The sequence below is a fragment of the Eptesicus fuscus genome, chromosome 16, assembly GCF_027574615.1.
Source record: "Eptesicus fuscus isolate TK198812 chromosome 16, DD_ASM_mEF_20220401, whole genome shotgun sequence".
Taxonomy (NCBI): Eukaryota; Metazoa; Chordata; class Mammalia; order Chiroptera; family Vespertilionidae; genus Eptesicus; species Eptesicus fuscus.
In genome coordinates this window covers 50,460,657-50,480,628 of record NC_072488.1, presented here as the reverse complement: position 1 = coordinate 50,480,628, position 19,972 = coordinate 50,460,657, and the positions used below count along the sequence as shown (strand labels likewise).

At 37.6% G+C, this 19,972-nt stretch overlaps 1 protein-coding gene across 7 annotated transcripts in view; it reads right to left on the bottom strand.

Moving 5' to 3' along the window:
• Positions 1-495: 495 nt before the first annotated feature.
• Positions 496-19,972, bottom strand: part of CTNNA2 (catenin alpha 2) — a 982,769-nt gene continuing 963,292 nt past the window's right edge. For 6 of the 7 annotated variants that reach the window (XM_054728044.1, XM_054728045.1, XM_008157457.3 and 3 more), the window contains one exon: positions 496-1,050. In XM_054728044.1, coding sequence (XP_054584019.1) covers positions 763-1,050 — 288 coding nt within the window. In that variant the 3' untranslated portion in view covers positions 496-762. The remainder of the gene's footprint in view (positions 1,051-19,972) is intronic. The other variant, XM_054728046.1, reaches the window with a different exon arrangement.

Here is a 19,972-nt window from a genome sequence, read left to right as displayed (position 1 = left end):
GCAAAATCATCGTTCAATTTTTTTTTTAAAAAGTAAAAGCAAGATTGAACACTCTATTGTGCTTCCAGTGCCCACAGAAGAATTATAATTGTCTCAAATAAATGTTTATTGTTTTCAGTGACGGGGAAAAATCGATAGCATGAGCACTAGTAATGGCACTACTAGAAGAGAAAGAACAGAATACAGATTAAAAGAAGCATTTTTAGGCTGGAGAAGTTAGTTTCCCCTTCGTTAAAAAAAAAATCCACATATCAGGGATAAGTCTTCAGAGTTCAGTTGTTCCATTTGTGGGCCACACACTTAAGCACACTGGCTAGGGCATTTTTGCATTGAAATGGAAGCAATACAAGCTTTATGTTCTACCATTAACACTTCCAGATTTTTCACTTAATATACCTGCCAACCTAATGATTCCTGCATGCATTAGAATTTGCTCTTGTAGCGTTAAGTTTATTTCCCCCCTCCCTCCCACTCCCGTAAACATTGCGATACAAACTCTTCACCAAATTTTATGAGAATGTTGCAAAGAACAGCTCTGTGACACCTCAGGACAGGGCTTCCCTATCCCCTCTCCAGGCTTACAGATGGGTCAGTGGTATTGATCCCATCTCATCCTGCATGCAAACAGACTCCGCTCCCATAATTTCCCCATGCCGGAGGCACATGAGTCGGCAGGTATGCATACAAAATATGGATTGAAAAAGGAAAGGAAAGGGGAAAAAAAAAAAGAAAGAAAAGTCTTTCTTGTTAAAGCCTATCGTCCTAGAAGGAATCCATTGCTTTGAATTCACTTAAGGCCTGTACCGGCGAAATGTGTTTCTTCTGAGACCCTCGCCTAACTCGCGTCTGGAATTCTTCAGGCTTTTCTCTCTTCACAAGGGGCTTCTTCTCCGGAGCCTTCATCTTCCAAGACACAACAGGGGAGTTGACAGCTGCTGTCCCATAGACCTTCTGGTATTTGGTCGAGGCCACGTAGGAGGCTTTTACGGTGAGGACAACAGCATTCATCAGGTTTTTCGCTGCCTGGATGAGTGATGTAGCGCTGTCCAGCTAGAGTGAGATACACATGGGTTAGTCAAGGCACAACATTTACAAGACGGTGGTGCAAGTTCACAGTTAAAACAAAGCTTTGCTTGTGCATCTATACAGCACTGCCCCCAGAGGAGCAAATGACTACGTGGTAAGGTGAACAGGACATAAAACAGTCATCTATCTTCTCCCAAGGTAAAAAGGAAAAAAAAAAAAAGGTTACTCAATGATGCATAATTTATTAAAGTCCAGATACCTCTAAAGCAAAACTCTCTCTTTTGAGCACATAAGAATTCCAATGTTAACAAAAGTTTTTCAAAGTAGAGTATCTCATATTACTACATTAGGCTGATTGGTAATAGACACATTCACTCAAATGTTTGAAAAGCATTTGGCAGACATTGAAGAATTAAAGGTATTGGGTTTACATTGTAATTGTATGCCTCCCCCAGGAGAAGTATACATCTATTTATAGACTATTTCTCCATCTTCAGTTTAGGATTGGTAGGGATGCAGGCAGCTAAGCAGAGGAACACCTGTAGGTGTTCTGGCTTTTGCTTAAGTGTTTATTAAGCTTGAGTATCCATTTACCTATTCTCAGGTCTTGAATATACCTCCCATCCCCAGATCCTCAGGCCAGGGATTATTCTTATAAGAATATCAATAATTGTGCCAGGCTGTTGTAGGTCAGGGAGACCCCGGGTCCAGGTGTTAATGAAATATTGATTTAGCACTGTGTGCCAAACACCATTGTAGTTTCCCATTTCTCTCACAACAATCTATGAAGTGGCAATTATTGTCATTGCATGCGCCAGTCCTCTTTTTACAAAATAGCAAAGGTCTAGTAACCTCCATGGTTTTATGCAGCATAAGTGATGAAGTCTCACAGACTGTATTACTGTATCATACTGCCACGCTGCTGGGCAGGATATTTTCAAAAACACTATGACAACTCAGAGCAGAGTAGGTACAGAAGGTCATCCCCAGATCCTCAGGCCAGGGATTTTTTAAGGCTATTTCTCTTCTGCTTTTAGCTAGACAGTGTGGTACTGTAGGCTAGACCAGTGGTCGGCAAACCACGGCTCGTGAGCCACATGCGGTTCTTTGGCCCCTTGAGTGTGGCTCTTCCACAAAATACCACGTGCGGGCATGCACGTACAGTGCGGTTGAAACTTCGTGGCCCATGCGTAGAAGATGAGTTTTCGGCTCTCAAAAGAAATTTCAGTCATTGTATTGTTGATATTTGGCTCTGTTGACTAATGAGTTTGCCGACCACTGGGCTAGACCATTCAATATGTCTCAGCCTTCTTTTTCCTTTACTTCCTGAACCATAGATGCTGGAAAATATCAAAACTTCATTTCCCAGACTCCCTTTCAGCCAAAATCTTACATGTAACCCAGTGAAGGGAAAGAAGTAACAGCTGGACTGAAAATAGGACTCTAGCCTCAGGGACGCTTGAGCATAGTTTGATTGCTCATCCAACTTCTTATAATATCAACTAAGGAAATGTATCCATTACAGTTAGATGAGGGATCCAAGGATGTTCCTAAGGAATGTGGTTCGCAGTTGTTGTACGACCTGTAATTGATGGACTGTAGCTGTGCTAGAGAATTGAAAGCCAGGCCTTCAACCTTCTGGGTACAAGATGAGTAGCAAAGGGTTCAAACACAGGGACCCCAAATGCTGTGACTTCCCTGTGTGATGAAACCTGCACTCACTTTAGCTTCCTGTCATTTCTTGAGACCAAAGTGTGCCCCTAGTTGTGATCAGGAACATGCTGGCCCCTCTCCATAATTAAGGTTAAATAAAATAATGCTGAGTTAAGAAAAGTATTTTATGACAAATGAACTCAATTCTTCCAATAACAACAAAACCCATAGAGTCAGATAATTGGGAATTAAAGATGTTTTCTATGTGTGAATTCTTTGGAATACCATGGAAGTGAGGTTTCACCAATGAGGGGGGGGGAGAGATTAAATGTCATTATTACATTGACCTTGACCTCAGTATAATGTAAAGAAGTAAAGTGATTTGTGGATTAGAGCCCTGATTCAGCAAATATTATAATTGACTTGCTTTGTGAATTAAATCAACCAAATGGTTAATGTAACTACTTCCTTTACCACTCTGCTACACTGTACAAGATACACACATACCAAAATAACTGCTTAACCCAGACTGTTTTAGTTCACACAGCCTAAATTCTTACAGCTAGCTAGGGAAAAGAAAATTCTAGATTATTCATGTTAAAAGAAGAGGCTAAATGTGGGTTAGTGCAGTGGTTCTCAAAGAACAGTCTGGGAACCAGCCAGATCAGCATCACCTGGGAACCTGTTAGAAATGCAATTCCTCATGCCCATGCAAAACTCTGATTTTATAAACTTTCAATCCAGGGGATTCCAATGCATGTAAAAAGTTGAGAGTCACTGAATTAATGAAACCCATAAACTATGGGAAGTTTTATTGCATCTAATGAGTTCAGGACTTTCAACGTGCATGAATTTGGTAACATCATAGCCAGTTATCTGACTGAATTTCATTTTTTCATCTTTTTTTTAATACTCCCAGGTAGAAGTATAAATAACTAAGGAAAGAGATATAATAGTAATTAATGTTGGGACAATTAGGAGATCAGTCATGCTTCCTTAAGCTAGATACTATGCCCCTTGGCCAATTGACGGTTTCCTATAAGCCGGTCAGGTATCAAAAATAAGTAATAATCATTCATAAAGTTAGTTAATTCTATTGTGTGCTGTGGGTAAAGAGAGGGTGAAATGATAAAATAGTAGGGGATAACTATTCACCCACTTGAGTGAATAGTTATAAGTACAATAAGGATTTGTTTTATTTAAAAATAGGTCTCCCTAATGCTTGTCCAAAAAAGCACTGAGACCTGGTTTCCAAGTGGCACATTTTGCTAAAAAGTTCACTTCCTTAAAAAAAAAAAAAAGCATGAAAAAGAGTAAAGCTACATGGCCAGGAGATTTTTTTTTAATACAAGGTTTTGAAAAACTTATTTAACATAATTGCATTCTATGTTGTGATTTATACCGTAACCATGGCATTTCAAACAAGACATGCAAATGATTCTGTACAAAGTTTTAATAATAATAACCAACATTGATTGAGCAATTAGCAGGTGCTTGGCTTTGCCTTAGTCCTTTTAATTAAATTGCATGATTTAAGTTTCAAAAAACCTTGAAGTAGGAACTTTCATTACTCTCATTTTACAAGTTAGCTTAGCAAGGTAATCTAACTTGCCCCTGCAGTAACTGGCAAAGCAGAGATTAGGACGGTACTATCTCTCTCCAAAGCCCACCATCTGTACCACTACACAACTTCTCTGAAGCATCCTTTAACCTCCAGGGTCTTGTTTTTTTAGTGACTTATCTGTCATTCAAATGAACCTGTCTCAATTATTACCTCTGTCTGGGTGACACTCTCTCCTTTAAACCTGTGAACAACTTGTAAACATCAGACTACATCTGGTCTGTGATTTTCAGTCTCATCCTCAGAGACTGAATTCTTTATAACCGGATCTCCTGGCCCCAGTTGTGCTCCTGCTCAGCCCTTCCCTGTCTTTCCTAGCGTTAAGATCTGTCTCCCTGCCTTGGATTCTCCCTCTTGGTGGCAGTGGCTGGAATCTGAGACCTGCAGGTTTCTCTCTCACTTGCTTAGCTTCTCTGAAGCACGTTCACTACACAGCTGTAAGGACTGGTTGTACCCTCGTTGGTGTTCTTTGCCTTTACCTGGGCTGGTTGTGCTAGCTTTAAAATAGCCTCAAAAGTGGACCAATCACAGCTGTTCCTCATGCTGGCCTGCATAGACACTGGACTTTTCTGCAAAAAGAGACACATTTTCCCTGCTTAAGGGCCTTTCTATTCCTATAAGACGTTCCACTTAGTTCCTGTATCTAGTCTAAGAGACACTGCTAATTCTCATCCACTCTTAAAAATAAGAGCCTACATTTAGCAAATGCAAACATGAGCCAGTCTCTGGACCAGCTCCCTGAGAATCCTTTTTCTTATTCAAGCTCACAACCACTCCTGACACAGGAAACACTCGTATGCTCCACTAGGATTTAGAGAGCCATGCAGCTTGTCCAGCATCACATTACAAATAAGAGGTGGAGAAGCCAAGATTTAAATCCAGGCAGCCTAATTCCAGAGCCCATGAGCTCACACTGCTTCCCAGAGCCACGTATGACAGAAGAATCCACAGCCCCCAAATCAAGTAGGCCGGGCTGGACTAATTCTCTCCATTCTAATTCGTAGGTGTCTGCTGTCCCTAACCAGAGAAATCAGGCTTCCCCTAATTCTGTCACTATTCTTTTAAAATATCAAAGTGCTATTTTAAAAAGGCAACAGATGTTTCTTCACATCTTGTTCTCTTGCAGTCCATGAAAAGCAAATGAGGCGGTGAGAGCTGTTTTACAGCCGTTTCAATGGGCTTTTTCTGCCTCTGCTGCCATTCTTATCTTCTTAACCCCACTCAACTTCTAATGCATCTCTTTCCATATACCATTCTCGTTTTCTATTTTGAATAGCAAGAAAATACTAGAGGGAGAACTTTAATGAATTGTGATTCTGCCATTAATTGATATTTGTGCTGCCTAAGTCCTTATGTCAAAAGATGAAAAGGGCTTAACTCAAAATTTACACGATCATCTGAAGAGTTCTAAAACCCAGGTCTTAAGTTCCGTGCTATTTCATTAAGAAGAGGTTTACACTGCAAGAGGTGTTTCGTTTCCATAGAAACAACTGTGCCTGCATGACTCAACCACGATCTTTTAAATGAAAGTGCAACTACATTTCTTGAAACGTTGAATTCTCATTTACTCTTTACCCTGAAGCCTGTCACTCCATCTTTCTACCGACTTATTATTCATTCAAGTATTTCTTCAGACATCTAGTGTGTATCTATTTCCTGCCAAACACCGGGCTTCGAGTGTTGGGTGCACAGACTCTGTGATAAGTGCTGTAGTAGGATGTCAAGTGCTAAAGGAACAGAGAGAATGGGGAATCTAGCTGGAGTCAGGTAGGGACAGGGTAGGAAAATAAAGTTTCATGGTGGTCAGGATATCTAGACTTGTTTTAATGAATGAAATAGAAGGTTGTTGGTGACTGAATGGTTCGGCAATGAAGGACAGTTCTCAAATTTCTAGCTTATACAACTGCATATGTATTGAGGATCTTAACCCAGATGATAGAAATAACAGGGAAAATGAGGTGGTACAATGCTAAGTTTAACTTTGGACTGATTGGATTTCAGGTGTCTGTGTTACATGTAGTTATTAAAGGGACACTTGAAATTATGGAAGTGAAACTCAGGAAGCTAAGTGTAATAAACCACATATTTGCTTAATTTGGACTCCCTCACAACTTCATGAATAGTGTCCTGTGTACTATAGGCAAATACTTCATGTCAATTCTAATTTATTCTTCCCTTCATATTATGTAGCATTTATTCAGAGAGATGTAATAGAATGCTGAATGAAATATTAAATCCATATTTTTAATCAGGTCAAAAAGTCCACTAAGTGTACTAAAAATTCCCTCAGCATTATAATTTCAACATCAAATTCAATATTCTTTTCATAATTGAAGCTGTAACATCATCAAGAAATATATTAACTATTCATTGACAGCCAAGGCTACTTTCTAGTTTAAATAATTAGCAATCACTCTTGATAGTAATGGTGAACTTCCTGGGGCCAGCCAACAATAAAACAAATGCAGTTTAGATTTAACAGCTGGTTTTAAAAACATACTCATTAAAAACAAATAGCACAGTCAAAGGTGCAAAAACTGTGAAGGAGGTACTGAAAAATGCATTGGATTAACAACATATAACATAGTAAATGGCTTAGGATATTAATGTGAGAGGGCCACATATAATAATTACAGAAGAAAATTAAAAATTTCACTGAGTTCTACATTCATCCATTCGAAATATGCATGTTGAGCTAGAAGTACAGCCTGGAAATAAATCTATTTTCAAAAGGCTGATTATCTATTACCAAAAAATAATAAACCACCAATGGCAATTCATGGAAATCCCAGGTACAAAGCAACCTTTCCTTGAATTCAAAATAATGCAAGTGCCACGAGACTCCTGGCTAAGGTAAATAGAATAAAAGAAACCAAATCCATTTGAAGGTGATTTTGAAATATAATAAAACTGAAAAATTTGCCTTGATTACCTCAAAAAGCTTAGCAGTGCCCAGGAGTGGGAACCCAGCCCCATTTGGGCTTAGGCTATTTTAATTCTCTCAATCAGGGGGGATAGCACTACCAATTCTGAGAATGCTAGAATTGTTCCGCAAATAAGGTTAGACTACATTTTAACCAAACAACATCTTTTAATAGTAATAACCTAGTCTTTAACATAAGAACCAGGCTATACACATTCAGGCCTGGGGTACTGTTGGGAAGGGACGAAGTTGTGATGGGAGAATTGACAATCAATCGGAAGCAAATACCTGGAGAAAATTGGAATCTTTCCACTAGAGCTGGTCATTTATTTATATTTAAACAGTTATCTACTCAAAGCGAGTCACAAATTGCTTGCAGGGAAGGAAAAAAAAAAAAGACTTTGCAGCAAGTCAACTTTGCTGTTAATGAATGAGAGGTTAGAAACCCAGAGCATTGGCGCCTATTATCTGCCAACAAGAACATTTCATGTTCAAAAAATCCATGAGGCTTTGAAGAGATATTTGATCTCCTTAGAAACACTGATACATTTGAAATATCTGCCTGCTTTTCCCAGAGTCTATATCAATAACACTTTTTTTAAAAACTCTAGCCAGTGCAAGGTAATAAATAACTCAGGCAAACAAAGACATGGGAAAAGGCTCAACCTAATTGCATCTTTTCCCACTTTATGGATGTGTACACACTTGCAAAAAAAGACAATTCCTTTGTGGTGAGCCCTCACTTCTGTGCCCTAGTCCACTCACTCTTCCTCACCAAACATCATCAATGCAGTGAGTTAGCAAAGGTAGATACCTTCCTGTTAAGACAGTAACAGGGGTGATCACAAGGCAGCAATTTGCCATTCACCCATGTGGTGGCCACATCAGACATTACTAATCAATCATGGCACTATGCTCCCTCAGAATCTGCTGGGTCAAAGGGTAATAAAACATCTCTACCTTCCTCCTCCAAGAGGCCACATTTGGACAAGAGTTGTCAAAAACAACTTGATAGGTTATCAATTGCACCACTACTCCTGTATTTAAATTAACTTGTTTAATACATTTTGATTTTATTCTCACTAAAGATCACTGACAAATACTTTTATCTAAATGTTGCATATACTCTTTTTTTACACTTATCACTGACACCATAATTGCTAGTTAGTGAGATCATCAAGTAGGAGACATAAGTATTAAGAGAAGTGCAAAGCATTTGGGCAGGAGTTATAATCAGAGGATAAAAATTAGCTGGATATATTAGTAAGTATGGTGGCTGAAATGAAAAATGACCATCAGAGGTATAGTGTGATTATTGTTAAAAAGAAAAAAAAAAGCTGCATTAAAGCTATTTGTATGAGAACATTTACCAATCCTTGATGACTATTAGTGAAAATACTGTGAGATCACTCCTATAGAGTTGGATAAATCCCAGGAGGTATTCCCCTTTGATTATGGGATCTTGAAAAGCAAATGTTTTACAACTGTAAGTAGTGAGTCAATCATGACAGAAAGGAGGGCAAGATATGTACTATTTTTTCTACAGGGCTACCTTGAGTGATGCCAGGGAGGCAGCTGGTGCTCTACCAACACTGAAGACCAGTAGTTAGGAAGCCTGCACACAATGGCTCAAGATTAGGTTGGCAAAGGCCTTAGCAGAAAAGCATCGCAATGTTAGTCAGGCTAAGAAAAAAAAATGCTCCATAGTGTTGCTGAGAAATTTGCCAACTGGCTCTCGGGTAACTTTCTCAAGTGGACATATTTGTGTCTTCGTTCTTAATTCATTTAGGTAGGTAGTAGCACTTCATCGTCAGCCAGTCCACTGATTAACTGTCTCATTTGCATTTTTTCAATTATAGGTAAGTAAACCTTGGGGACTCCCATGAAGGCTTAATTGCAGTCAACAAATTTTCTAAATATGGCTTAGGGCCATTTTTCTCACCATTAAAGGCAGTACCATTTTAGTTCAACCCAAACAAGGCATTCTTGCTAAACTTGGAATCCCAAGGAGAAGTAGGAGTATTGAGGTATGTTGGCTCTTGGAAAGTTATGAACAGGCATTGCTTAGGCAGTTTCAACCTCCTTTTTCTATATTTCTTCCTCCCTGAACCCTTCCTTTTCCCACACTTTTCTGACTCATCCTCTCTGGGTCGTTCCCACATAACAACAAAACTATGAGAAATAAATCCAATAGGAGAATTACCAATGGAGTTTTAAGCTTCCACCCTAGTTGGTAGATATTCCTGTGTAAGAAGACAATCTTTGTGACACCACTATAAAAAGTTCATACCTTGTAGCAATTCTTCAAAAGGCTAAAGCTTCTTTTAGCCTTCCCTAGAGGGAGCCAGCTAGCAGAAGATCAGTATCTTTGATTCCTCTATTTCCCCCACTCTCCCTCCCTGAGCAGTATCAACATGACTGGCCGACAAATCTAGGACAAGTCATTGCCCAAGAATCCAAGAGAAATATGGTAAGTCTTCAAAAAATGGATGAACAAGCCACTAATAGACCCTCCAACCTTGTAGGAATGTGATGAAGGCCATTTAACACTATGAAATGGCTCGTAGGCTCCGGCACACAAAGTGCAACCACTGAGTGAAGAACAAACCACATGAGTCAAGGACCACATCTTTGGGTGCTGGTTGGTGGAGAAATGTGCCTAAAAAGCAAGCATAATCTGAGAACCCTGGGTTATTCTTCTCCCTTCTTAAACGTCTCTTCACATTCAACCACAAGGAAATGTATAACTTGGAATTATTCCTATGCTGGGGAAAGTCACCTCCCATCCGGCCCATGCCCCTCTCCTCATTGGGTGAGTGGAAAGTGCTGGTTGAAGCCTCCATTGCTACCTGGGTCCTGGATGAAAAGAGTTGAAGAGCAGACTAGACCCCATCCCCCAGGGACTGTTTGCTGCCTCTCTTTAGGATCCTAGTTCCCTCTTCCTCACCCCTTTTTTCCAACTCCTGGTCATTTTCTTCCCTCTGGTAAGATATTCTCACATTTTGTGCTCTGCCTCCTGCTCTCCCTCCCTTTCTATCTTTTCCTTTCTTATGGTGCTGAGGCTCTGGATTCAAAGCCCTAGTTCAAAGCCTGGTTAAGCTGATCACCAGCTGTGTGATCTTGAGAGAGCTACTTAGTCTAGCTCTATCCACTTCAGATTTTTAAAGTAAAAATAAAGCACCACACATTTAAGTACTTAGGTAATAAATGAGATATCCTTAAAGCTAAGTGCTTAGAACATGGTAGGCCCTTAGTAAATCTTAGTGTTTATTATTATTGTGATTTATATTTCCTTAAATCACCATTTCATTTAAAAAAGGACTCTTTAAAATTATATTTCTCTAAGTCCTCCCCTTTTACTTTCTTTTTCAAGGTTCCCCCATCCAGCATTTGGAGTTCTCTCTAACTGTCTTCTTACTAAACCTAGTATCATCTTGGCTTGCTCTCAATGCCTGAATGTTTCCAGTTTAAATATGTTAGGGATAAAGACATGAAGAAGTTTACCAAGCAAAATACATAAGAACCAAAAAAAATAATAATAATAAATCTGTATCTTTTCTAGTTCTGTTATATTCTTTAGCTGAAGGAAAGGAGGAATCAAGATTCAGCACAAGAAAATTAGGATTTTGTGTAAAAGTGAGACACCCCAAATATCTAAGAACGTTTAGTCTTTATTTAACCCCTATAAGCTCTGAAAGTAGAAAGTCGATATAGCTGTAATAGGAGATAGAGGGAAGACAATGTTTAAAGGTCTAATTTAAGAAGCATAAAAAGAAATAGTATAAAATATTTTACACAACCAAGTATAGGGCATAATTCCAAAAATACAAGCTGTTCATTTTGGTCAAGATATCATTTCTTATTAAAAAGAAAATGATGTTATCTGGAAAGTGTAATACCTTAATTCATTAAAATCTTATATTGCTGTCAGAAGCCAGTTGAGAATCCTGGCTGCCTCAAAAATGGAGCCCTTTCTGGCCTAGAAAGACTCACCAATCACTGCAGATCAACCTTCCAAGCCCTGTGTTTTATCTCCATCAATCACTTGGGTTCCCTAGACTTGTTTTTTAAGTCTTAAAACTATTTTTCTATAAGATATGAGCTATTTTAAATCTTTACCTCAGTCTTGAAAGGAGCACCTGCATCTCCAGCTAAGGCATTAAATATACATATCCTTGAGAAGTTTGTGAATGGCTCATCAGAGTCGTTTCCCAGAATATGAGTATACCATTCTTGTGCCTTTGTACATACTGTGTTCACATTTATTAATCAAATAAGTTAGCAAAGGGCAGGTCTTGAGAAAAGACTTTCTAAAGAAAAAAATCCAAGATGAAGAAAAGTTAAAATCTAAGGAAGGACATTGCCTGGGCTATAACCAGGAAAGGCCAGGAGAAAGAAAGTAGGACAGGTGCAAAAAACCACAGTGGACAACATTAAGACAAGCCATACTTGTCAATGCTCCAGGCCTCTTTCAGAACTAATAAAGCAAGGATGGTTGATGTGTGCCCAGTTGCTGTCATTTCTTCATTGGTACCTTTAGCAAGCATGCTCAGTCAATAACAGTACTTTGTTCTACTGATCCTAGAAATGCTCTGAGAATTCTTCTCAAAATATAGGCCAGGCAATTACTAGCAAATGAGGAAAGTTAGAAATTAAGATGAAACTTATCCCCTCTATTCTACCCCACCAAAGGCTATGATTTGATTAAGAGTAGTATGTTAATATCATTTCTCCCTCATTATAATAATTTCCTCCTCACATAATTCATAAATAATGATTTTTTAAAAATATAATGCAGTAAATAAAAGTGAAATGATAGAAACATATGTAACAAAATAATTCACTAACAAAATTTCAGCTCTTCTTTTATTAAAGGAATGATAATTTGGACAAGAAGAAATGAGTATCATTATTCAAGAGTTCATAAGAGGTCTTCCGTATAATGTATAGTTTAAAACCAGTAATTTTAATTAAATTAGTTTTAAATTTGAACAGTTGATCCATAGCTTTTTATAATTAAACACGTTTTTCTGCCTACTTTTAAACGTTTTTTGAGCAGACATAGAACAATGCCCTCCAAATCTTTTTCTTCCTGGTCACTGCTTTTCCCATTGTAAGATGTACACCATTCACCAATTTTATCACATATTCAAATAATTTCCATGTGCTCACACTGTCAGAGGTTTTCTATCTTTAGTTCAGGAGACAACTCAATGAGTTGTAAGCATTAAGTCTTTAACTTCCATCTAGCTGACACTTCAGGTTCTTGTACAAGTTGCTTTTTATACAAATAAAATCCCCTGACATAGTTTAGTTCTATCCACTTCAGATTTTTAAAGTAAAAATGAAAAAAATAAAGCACCACACATTTAAGTACTTAGGCAATAAATGAGATATCCTTAAAGCTAAGTGCTTAGAACATCTAAGCTTCTGCAGAGATTTCTTACTGACTCTTCTTAACATTCTTAGACACAGGCAAGAGCTCTAAGGTTAAAGCCACATCTCTACCCCAGACCTACTCCTCCAGCTGTTCAGGTTAAAATCTCAAAATCTTATCATTGCACCTTGTTCTCTCTGACCCAGCATCCAATCTGCCATTATATCCTGCCAACAGCATCTTTGAAATACATCCATTATTTGACCTCCTCTACTGTTAGAACCATGGCCAAGCCATTAGCATCTCCCCTCAGAATTGTGCAATATCTTCCCCTAGCTTGTTTCCTTTCTTCCTCCTTTTACCACCTTTAGTCCATTTTTATTTTTTAAGTTTATCTTTATTATTGAAAGTATTACAGGTGGCCCCATTGACCCCCTTCACCACACTATCGCCTTTAGTCTAGTTTAAATGGGAGCCAGAATAATCCTGTTTAATACACTCACATAATGCCACTTTTCCACATTGTTGAGTGGATCACCATCTAAGTCAAAGTCCAAAGCTATCAAAATTTTGTTCAAGGTCATATACTCTGGTCCCCAATAGTTCTGATTTCTCCCTCGTTCACTCCACTCCTAGATGCTGGTCCCTTGGCTATAACTCAGACCAGTCATTCCCCACTTCAGGATCTTTGTGTTTTCTCCTCTGCCTAGAATGCTCTTCCCCCAAATACCTATGAGTCTTGGTCCCTCAACTTCATCAAGTATTTAACCAAGTATCAGCATCTCAGTGAAAACTTCACTTTTCAAATTGCAACTCCATTACTACCTTTACCCCCTCTATTTGCTCTTATATATTTTTTTATAAACACATCACCATCCAAACAAGTATTTTCTTCTTAGATTTATTCCCCCCCAACCTCTGCTATATCTCAAACACCTAAACGAGTGTCTGGCATCTAGGTCTTCCATAAATATTTGCTAAATGTTATTAAATAATTGCAACTTTATGGATGAGGAAATGAGATGACAGAATTGTCCAAGGGCATAATGCCTAGTCCCATACCCAACTCCCACATGTCTTCTACCTGTTCATTCTTCCATGGAAGATTATTAAAAGGCATGCTATTGACAGGAGTGTGGAATTTAGGGACATATTTAAGTAAAGAATAGTCAAATTGTAATACAAATCTTATGACCTCTTTCTCTTACTGTGCCCTCAGTGGTAGACTTTCAGGATTAGGCTCTCCTTGGAAAATAATCAAAATTTTATATTTTGTGTTTATTGCTTTCAGTGTATAAAAGTCTGAATTTTATTTAAAGACTGTTTCCCCTATTAATAGTATCAGCATGTATGAGACACTAAGCTGTGTTTGCTTGATGACTTAATAAATGATCTTTAATCCTCAGAACCTATATAAGGTACACACCATCATTCCTTTTTTACATATGAGGAAACTGAAATAGAGAAAAGTTAACATTTTTGTAAACTTGGGTTCACAAAATTCATACTATCATCAGTCTACCGTGACATCATCTTCCCTGACCATGACTTTACCATAGGCTGTGTCTGCTCTGAACTCTTAGTTCTGGCTATTGGTGCCATTTGTCTGGAGCTAAGCATGAGTTACGGTGGATATTAACTGTTCACTGGATTGAGTCATGTGACTAAGCAGTAAGGAGGTAAATTTCCTTATGGCACAAAGGGAAAAATGCAACACCAACTTCCTACCTTGAAATCATGATTCCCATGAAATATGAACTAGGAAACTACCAGGGACATCATCATCTACTTACTATTTTCTTGCAACTAAAAATATCTACATGTTCAAAGAAGACTTGATCAAATAACATCTAATTCTTCCTTCCTCTAGTCACCATATATGCCACTGTCTATTTAACCAAACATGAAAAAATTAATTCTAAATTTCTACAACATTGCCTTTTAGTCTTTCATACAGTGGACACTATGGTATAATGTGAGGTTGATTGATAGTGTAAAAAAAACAACACAGCATGTGTTAGAATGTGTAGATAATGATAACAGCTATTTCCTGTTCAATTACTAGTCTATGGAAGACAGAGCTTAGCAATGTCCTTACATTACACAAAGCACAAGATTACCCATTAGAGAAACTGGCCTAATCTAATCTTGCCTGTGACAGTTAGATTGTGAAAGTTAGGGGCACTCTAGTAACCTCTCTGAGCTTTTATTTCTTCAACTGTAAAGTGGGGTTATTAATATTCTATATTTCATCAATTATTCTGAGATCCATGTAAGAAGGCAAATCGAAAACACCATTTAAAGTTTAAATAAGTATGTCACTATAAAGTATTTTGGCATAACCTCCGGGTACCATTGGAAGTCCTTTTAAAATATTTACCACAATTTATTGGATTACCTGGGAACTTTAGGATCAAAAAGCTATGCACAGAGAAGGGTATTCCAACAGACTACAGGATAGTGTGAGGGTACCATAAGCCCTAGCAAAACAAGAACAAGGTACTCTCAATAGGAGGCAAGCTTTCTTCTTCCCCCTGACATTGGGCATGACAAGGGATGAAGTATGGTTGGGGTAGTCTAGATACAATCTCATTGTTCCCATTTTTGGAGAATGGTTAAGAAATGTGATTCTCAAATAAAGCACAGGAACCTTCTTTTAGAGACCTAAATACTGGCTATGGAATGCAGCCCAAAAAAGAGATGCATGAGGTCAACTAAAAATTAGATAAACCATTCTTGTAATATAAGTAGCCAGCTCATCCATGGAGCTGTTCTTGGTGATTCCAGCTCAGTTATCATTATGTTTCTTGCTAGAATCAAATAGTTGTTTACTTGCTGCTTTCTCTTCAAAAACTTTGTGTATATGTTAAAGTCTTATCTTGAGTGTTAGATTTCTGGCCACTTATGAACAAGTACTTCCTAGTGCTTTACTGGCATGTTGTCCATAAGCATATGGGATTGGGTGTACATATCCCCAGTGTTTAGGCTGCCTCTTCAATTGACCGGCCTACTCATACAAGTTGATTAGTACTTCTCTTTATTTGATAAATGTACTTGGGATGTTTTCCGGATTCAATACATATTGAGCATCCCAAGCAATTATATCTTTCCTGTATGTTACATCACATAATCCTCACCAAGAAAAAGTGATCCATCACTTGATCCTCACTATTCAATAGGTAAAGGAACTGAAGCTTAGAGAGAAGCAACTGTCTAGCTAATAAGACAATAATCAGGGATTTAAATGCACGACTTCAGTTCCCAGGTACAGGGTATTTAGCTATATAGTTAACTCTGAATGCTTTGGAATGAAACAAACAGTAAGAAACAAAGGGCATTTAAGGTGGTTCCCCTGAGAAGCCAGGACACTTCTCCATCGAGGTGTTTGCCAGGCTTGGCCTGGTTTGGAACCTCACAGTCTGTTTCTCCCGGACTGTGCTTTTAGGGAAAATGCAGCAAAAGCACCAGACTGTTCTGTTCCATCTAAAACTGGAAATATTATCTCTTTGGTCCAACAAAGTGCCTCTACAGCTGGACAACATATTGTCTGTTCCTTTGCAAAAGAGGTTGAGCTATACAAGGAACTTTCAAATCCACAGATTAAAGGCCAGACTATCCTCAAAAGACTGAAAATGCATAACAGTATTGCCACAAATCATAGAAAAATACCAGTGGGTCCCTTTAAAGAAAGCCTCAAATCTATGATATTAGAAATTTTCTTTGAAAAATAAAAGTACTTCATGAACTTCTGAGAAAATCACAACTTTTCACCAGTGAAGAAAGATAAACATTAAAGGGTCAGAGAGTGTCTAGTACAGTAACTTGCCCCTACTAAAAATCATGCTTAGTATTAAGATGAAAATTTCCTCAAGGCACAATCCCTACCTTGGAGTCTCTGTGAATCTAGCCTTTGACAAAGTTAAATCACCTACATATTTATAATAAGATATAAAGACCACCTCATTATTTCTTTACCTGATATACTAAAAAATGCCAAGGCAAACTCTTCAAATATGCTACAGCTACATATTTGAAAGAAGTAATCTCTGTTATATTTGGACTCTCCACCTGTTACAGTTCTCCAACTTTCTCTTTAAAAAATTAATACTAAGGTGTGAAACATTCTATTTCCACCTATAACTTGATTTCAAGGGCTCACTCACATTAATTTCAGCATTGCAGAGCTAAATATCATCTTTAAAATACCTGCATAAGTAATTTACATCTCAATGAGACATTTCTTAATAGTATTTTTAAAAAATATAAACGGTTACTGCTTTTTCTTATTAAAAAAAAAACACGTACTTATTTGTTATCTCATCAGAGAGTAGCTAAAGTGATATGCAATAATCTGTGAAAAGTATTTATTAAAAAAAGTGCTATAAAAACAATTGAATTTTTAACTTCAATATTCTTGTTTGTAAAAAGCAAGAAATTGAAGTCATTTTTACCTTGTTTAAAGTTTTAAACAACATTCTTGCCAAAGCTTTTAATTGCCTTTGAGAGTAAAAATGCCTGTGCCTTTAAGACAGGAAGATTTGGGGTAACTAAGAATGAAGGTAAAGACTTTGAAAATGTATATTAAGATTATGGCCAGAGGATGATTGTGATGGGTTCTCAGGAGTCTTGCTCTAGGAAAATTTTCAACCCCTCTCTGATGCCAGGTTGGGGGTAGGTAAATGGCACAAGACACTGGAATCATTGTATCTGCCATCTCCCACCCATTCACAGGGAAGAGGTAAATGCCTCCCTTTCAGATAGTCTGTATGTTCTAAGTAAAAGTCAGATTTCAACCAGACCTATGGTTCTCATGGGGGTAATTTTGTCTCTCCAACCTAGGATACATTTGGCAAGGTCAGAGGATATGTGATTGTCACTACTGGGAAAGGAGACTACAGAGATGTCTACTAAACATCCTACAATGGACAACCACAACAAACCATTGAAATTAAGAACTATCCCGATGAGGCAAGGCTAAAATAGCCTAATAGAACAAGTCAAGGGGTTTCTTAGGAGAGGGCTGAATCTGATGCCAAATCCTGGAAAGCTATCACCATAGCTTTCCTCAACTCCATTTCCTAGACCTGTATTTTTCAAAGAGTGATCCATGAGTCAGGTACGTAAGAAACATTTACAAACTGAATACAGATTTCTGATCTCTGGCATGACTTTTAGAACTGTGAAGGCAGAGCCCAGAAATCTCCATTTTAATCTGCTACCCATGTGAATCTTCTACACATTAAAATATGAGAACTACTACTTCACTTCTCTATTAAGATCATTCCCTTCTGTATTTTCAGGGATCACTTATCAGTAAGCAATTCTTCAGGACTCCCGATCTCAATAGAATGTAATCTCTATGAGGGCAGGACTTTGGCTTGTTGTTTACTGCTCTATGTCTAATGGCTCAACTGGAGTTGACATAATGGAGAACAAAAGGGTACCTACATCATTCAAATTCTATCTTTTATGGGGAGAGACAAGATAATGTAAAAACAACATTAGCTACACATTTAATTTGTATTTCTACAGTCTAGGTATTGTGCTAAGTGTGTGGCACATACTAATACATTTAATTTTTATATCAATGCAATAAAATATAAATATCACTTTACACATGAAAAATGACATTCAGAGAAGTCAAGAAACTTGCTCAAGGTCACTCAGTAATTATTGGGATTCAGAATTCAATTCATGTTCTATTCAATGGAGAAGAACTATGAACCCATGCCTAACTCTCCCCACTTTTTTTTCTTTCCATATTCTTCATATGATGTAAGAAATTGTTGAATCGAGAAAACAAATATTCCTGGAAAAACTCCTTAAAGGGGGCTAACAGCTAAGCAGCCCACTGTTTTGCTATCTTACTGCTTTTCTTCTTCCTATATGGGAAATGGTAAGGTGGGGAATTAGCAGTCATCTTAGACTGAAAAGTGAACTTGATAATAGAAGCCCCATATTAAGTAAAGCAGACCATAAAGTCAGAAGGGGCCTGAGTCCTTGATGCTAGACTCTGGGCTTACTCTACCGACCCTGAATTATACAGACCTTCTTGAGAGAGAGACAAACTCTATTTGGATAACTTATCATATGCAGTTGCAATTAAACCTAATTAAAACATGTGCAAGGCTTTATAAAATTACTAATACTACTATTTGGTGTTAATTATTTAGGATACTTAATTATAAAGCAAAATTTAACATCTACATAGAATTAATATTTTAATATATCATGACCTTTATGTGGGAGGGCAAATGAAACCAACCATGGCACTGTGGCCCTTACTTTTAATTTCCTTTTTAAAGTAAATGACTAATTCTGATTAATTCAGTTCTTTTGGAAGAAATTATGTATGTTTCCATACCATAACCTTTAAAAAAAATGTCTACTTAATGTACCAAAAATTTTAAAGTAAATTACCAAGAAATTTGTTAGCTAGAAAAAAAAAATGAATTACTTCATCTTTGGCCCCAAATCTTAATACACTTTGCAGTCTAATATTTAAAATAAAGTCACATGCTTTCAGGTAGGAACATATGAATGAATTAATGATAGACTTCCGAATCATTTATTGGGATTTTTCAGTGTCACAACAAGAATGACAGACAACTCACCATGCTGTGGGAAAATATCAAGGCCGGCTTCCGGAAGCACTGCAATGTACCAACCACTGACTGTGTGACCTCCTGGTAGTTACTTAAATGCTCTGAACCTCATTTTCCTGATATTTTTAATGGAAATGACAGTGTCTCCTCTATAGGATGACTGTAAAAACAGACTGCATTTAAAATGCCTAGTACAGGGCCAGGAACTTACTAAGTCCTCACTGCATCCTAGGCAGTATATTAATAATAGTTACTATGGTCCAAGTGGCATTACTATTCCAACTTATAAATCAGAAGTGAAAGCAGAGATTCATAATATTGCACAATATCACCGAGATTGTAAAACACACAGTTGATTTCCAAATTCACATCTAACAGCAACACCTTGTTCAAATTTTAACACCTACCTTAAGAGAAAAAGGTATCCTCTAACTTATTTTTCAGATTTCTGACTTAAAAATCATGTGTCTGTTACTGTTCTCTGCTTGGCTTTTATTCAGGTAAAAGGTTGGACCTTGTGGTAAATAATTTTGCCTGGCACACATTCTTAGAACCACCTAAGGTTACATTTGCCTGGGTTGGTCTGAAAAAGGCAATCACAGAGCTATGCATCAATGGTAAGAAAACTAAAAAAAAAAAAAATCTTTAGGTCATCATGCCAAAATGCCAAATTTAATTTACTCAGTTAATGGCAGGCATTGGCATCCTACTAGTCAATTGCTTTTAGAATCTGACAGTATCACCATCTCTGCCAAAGAAGTTGCTTC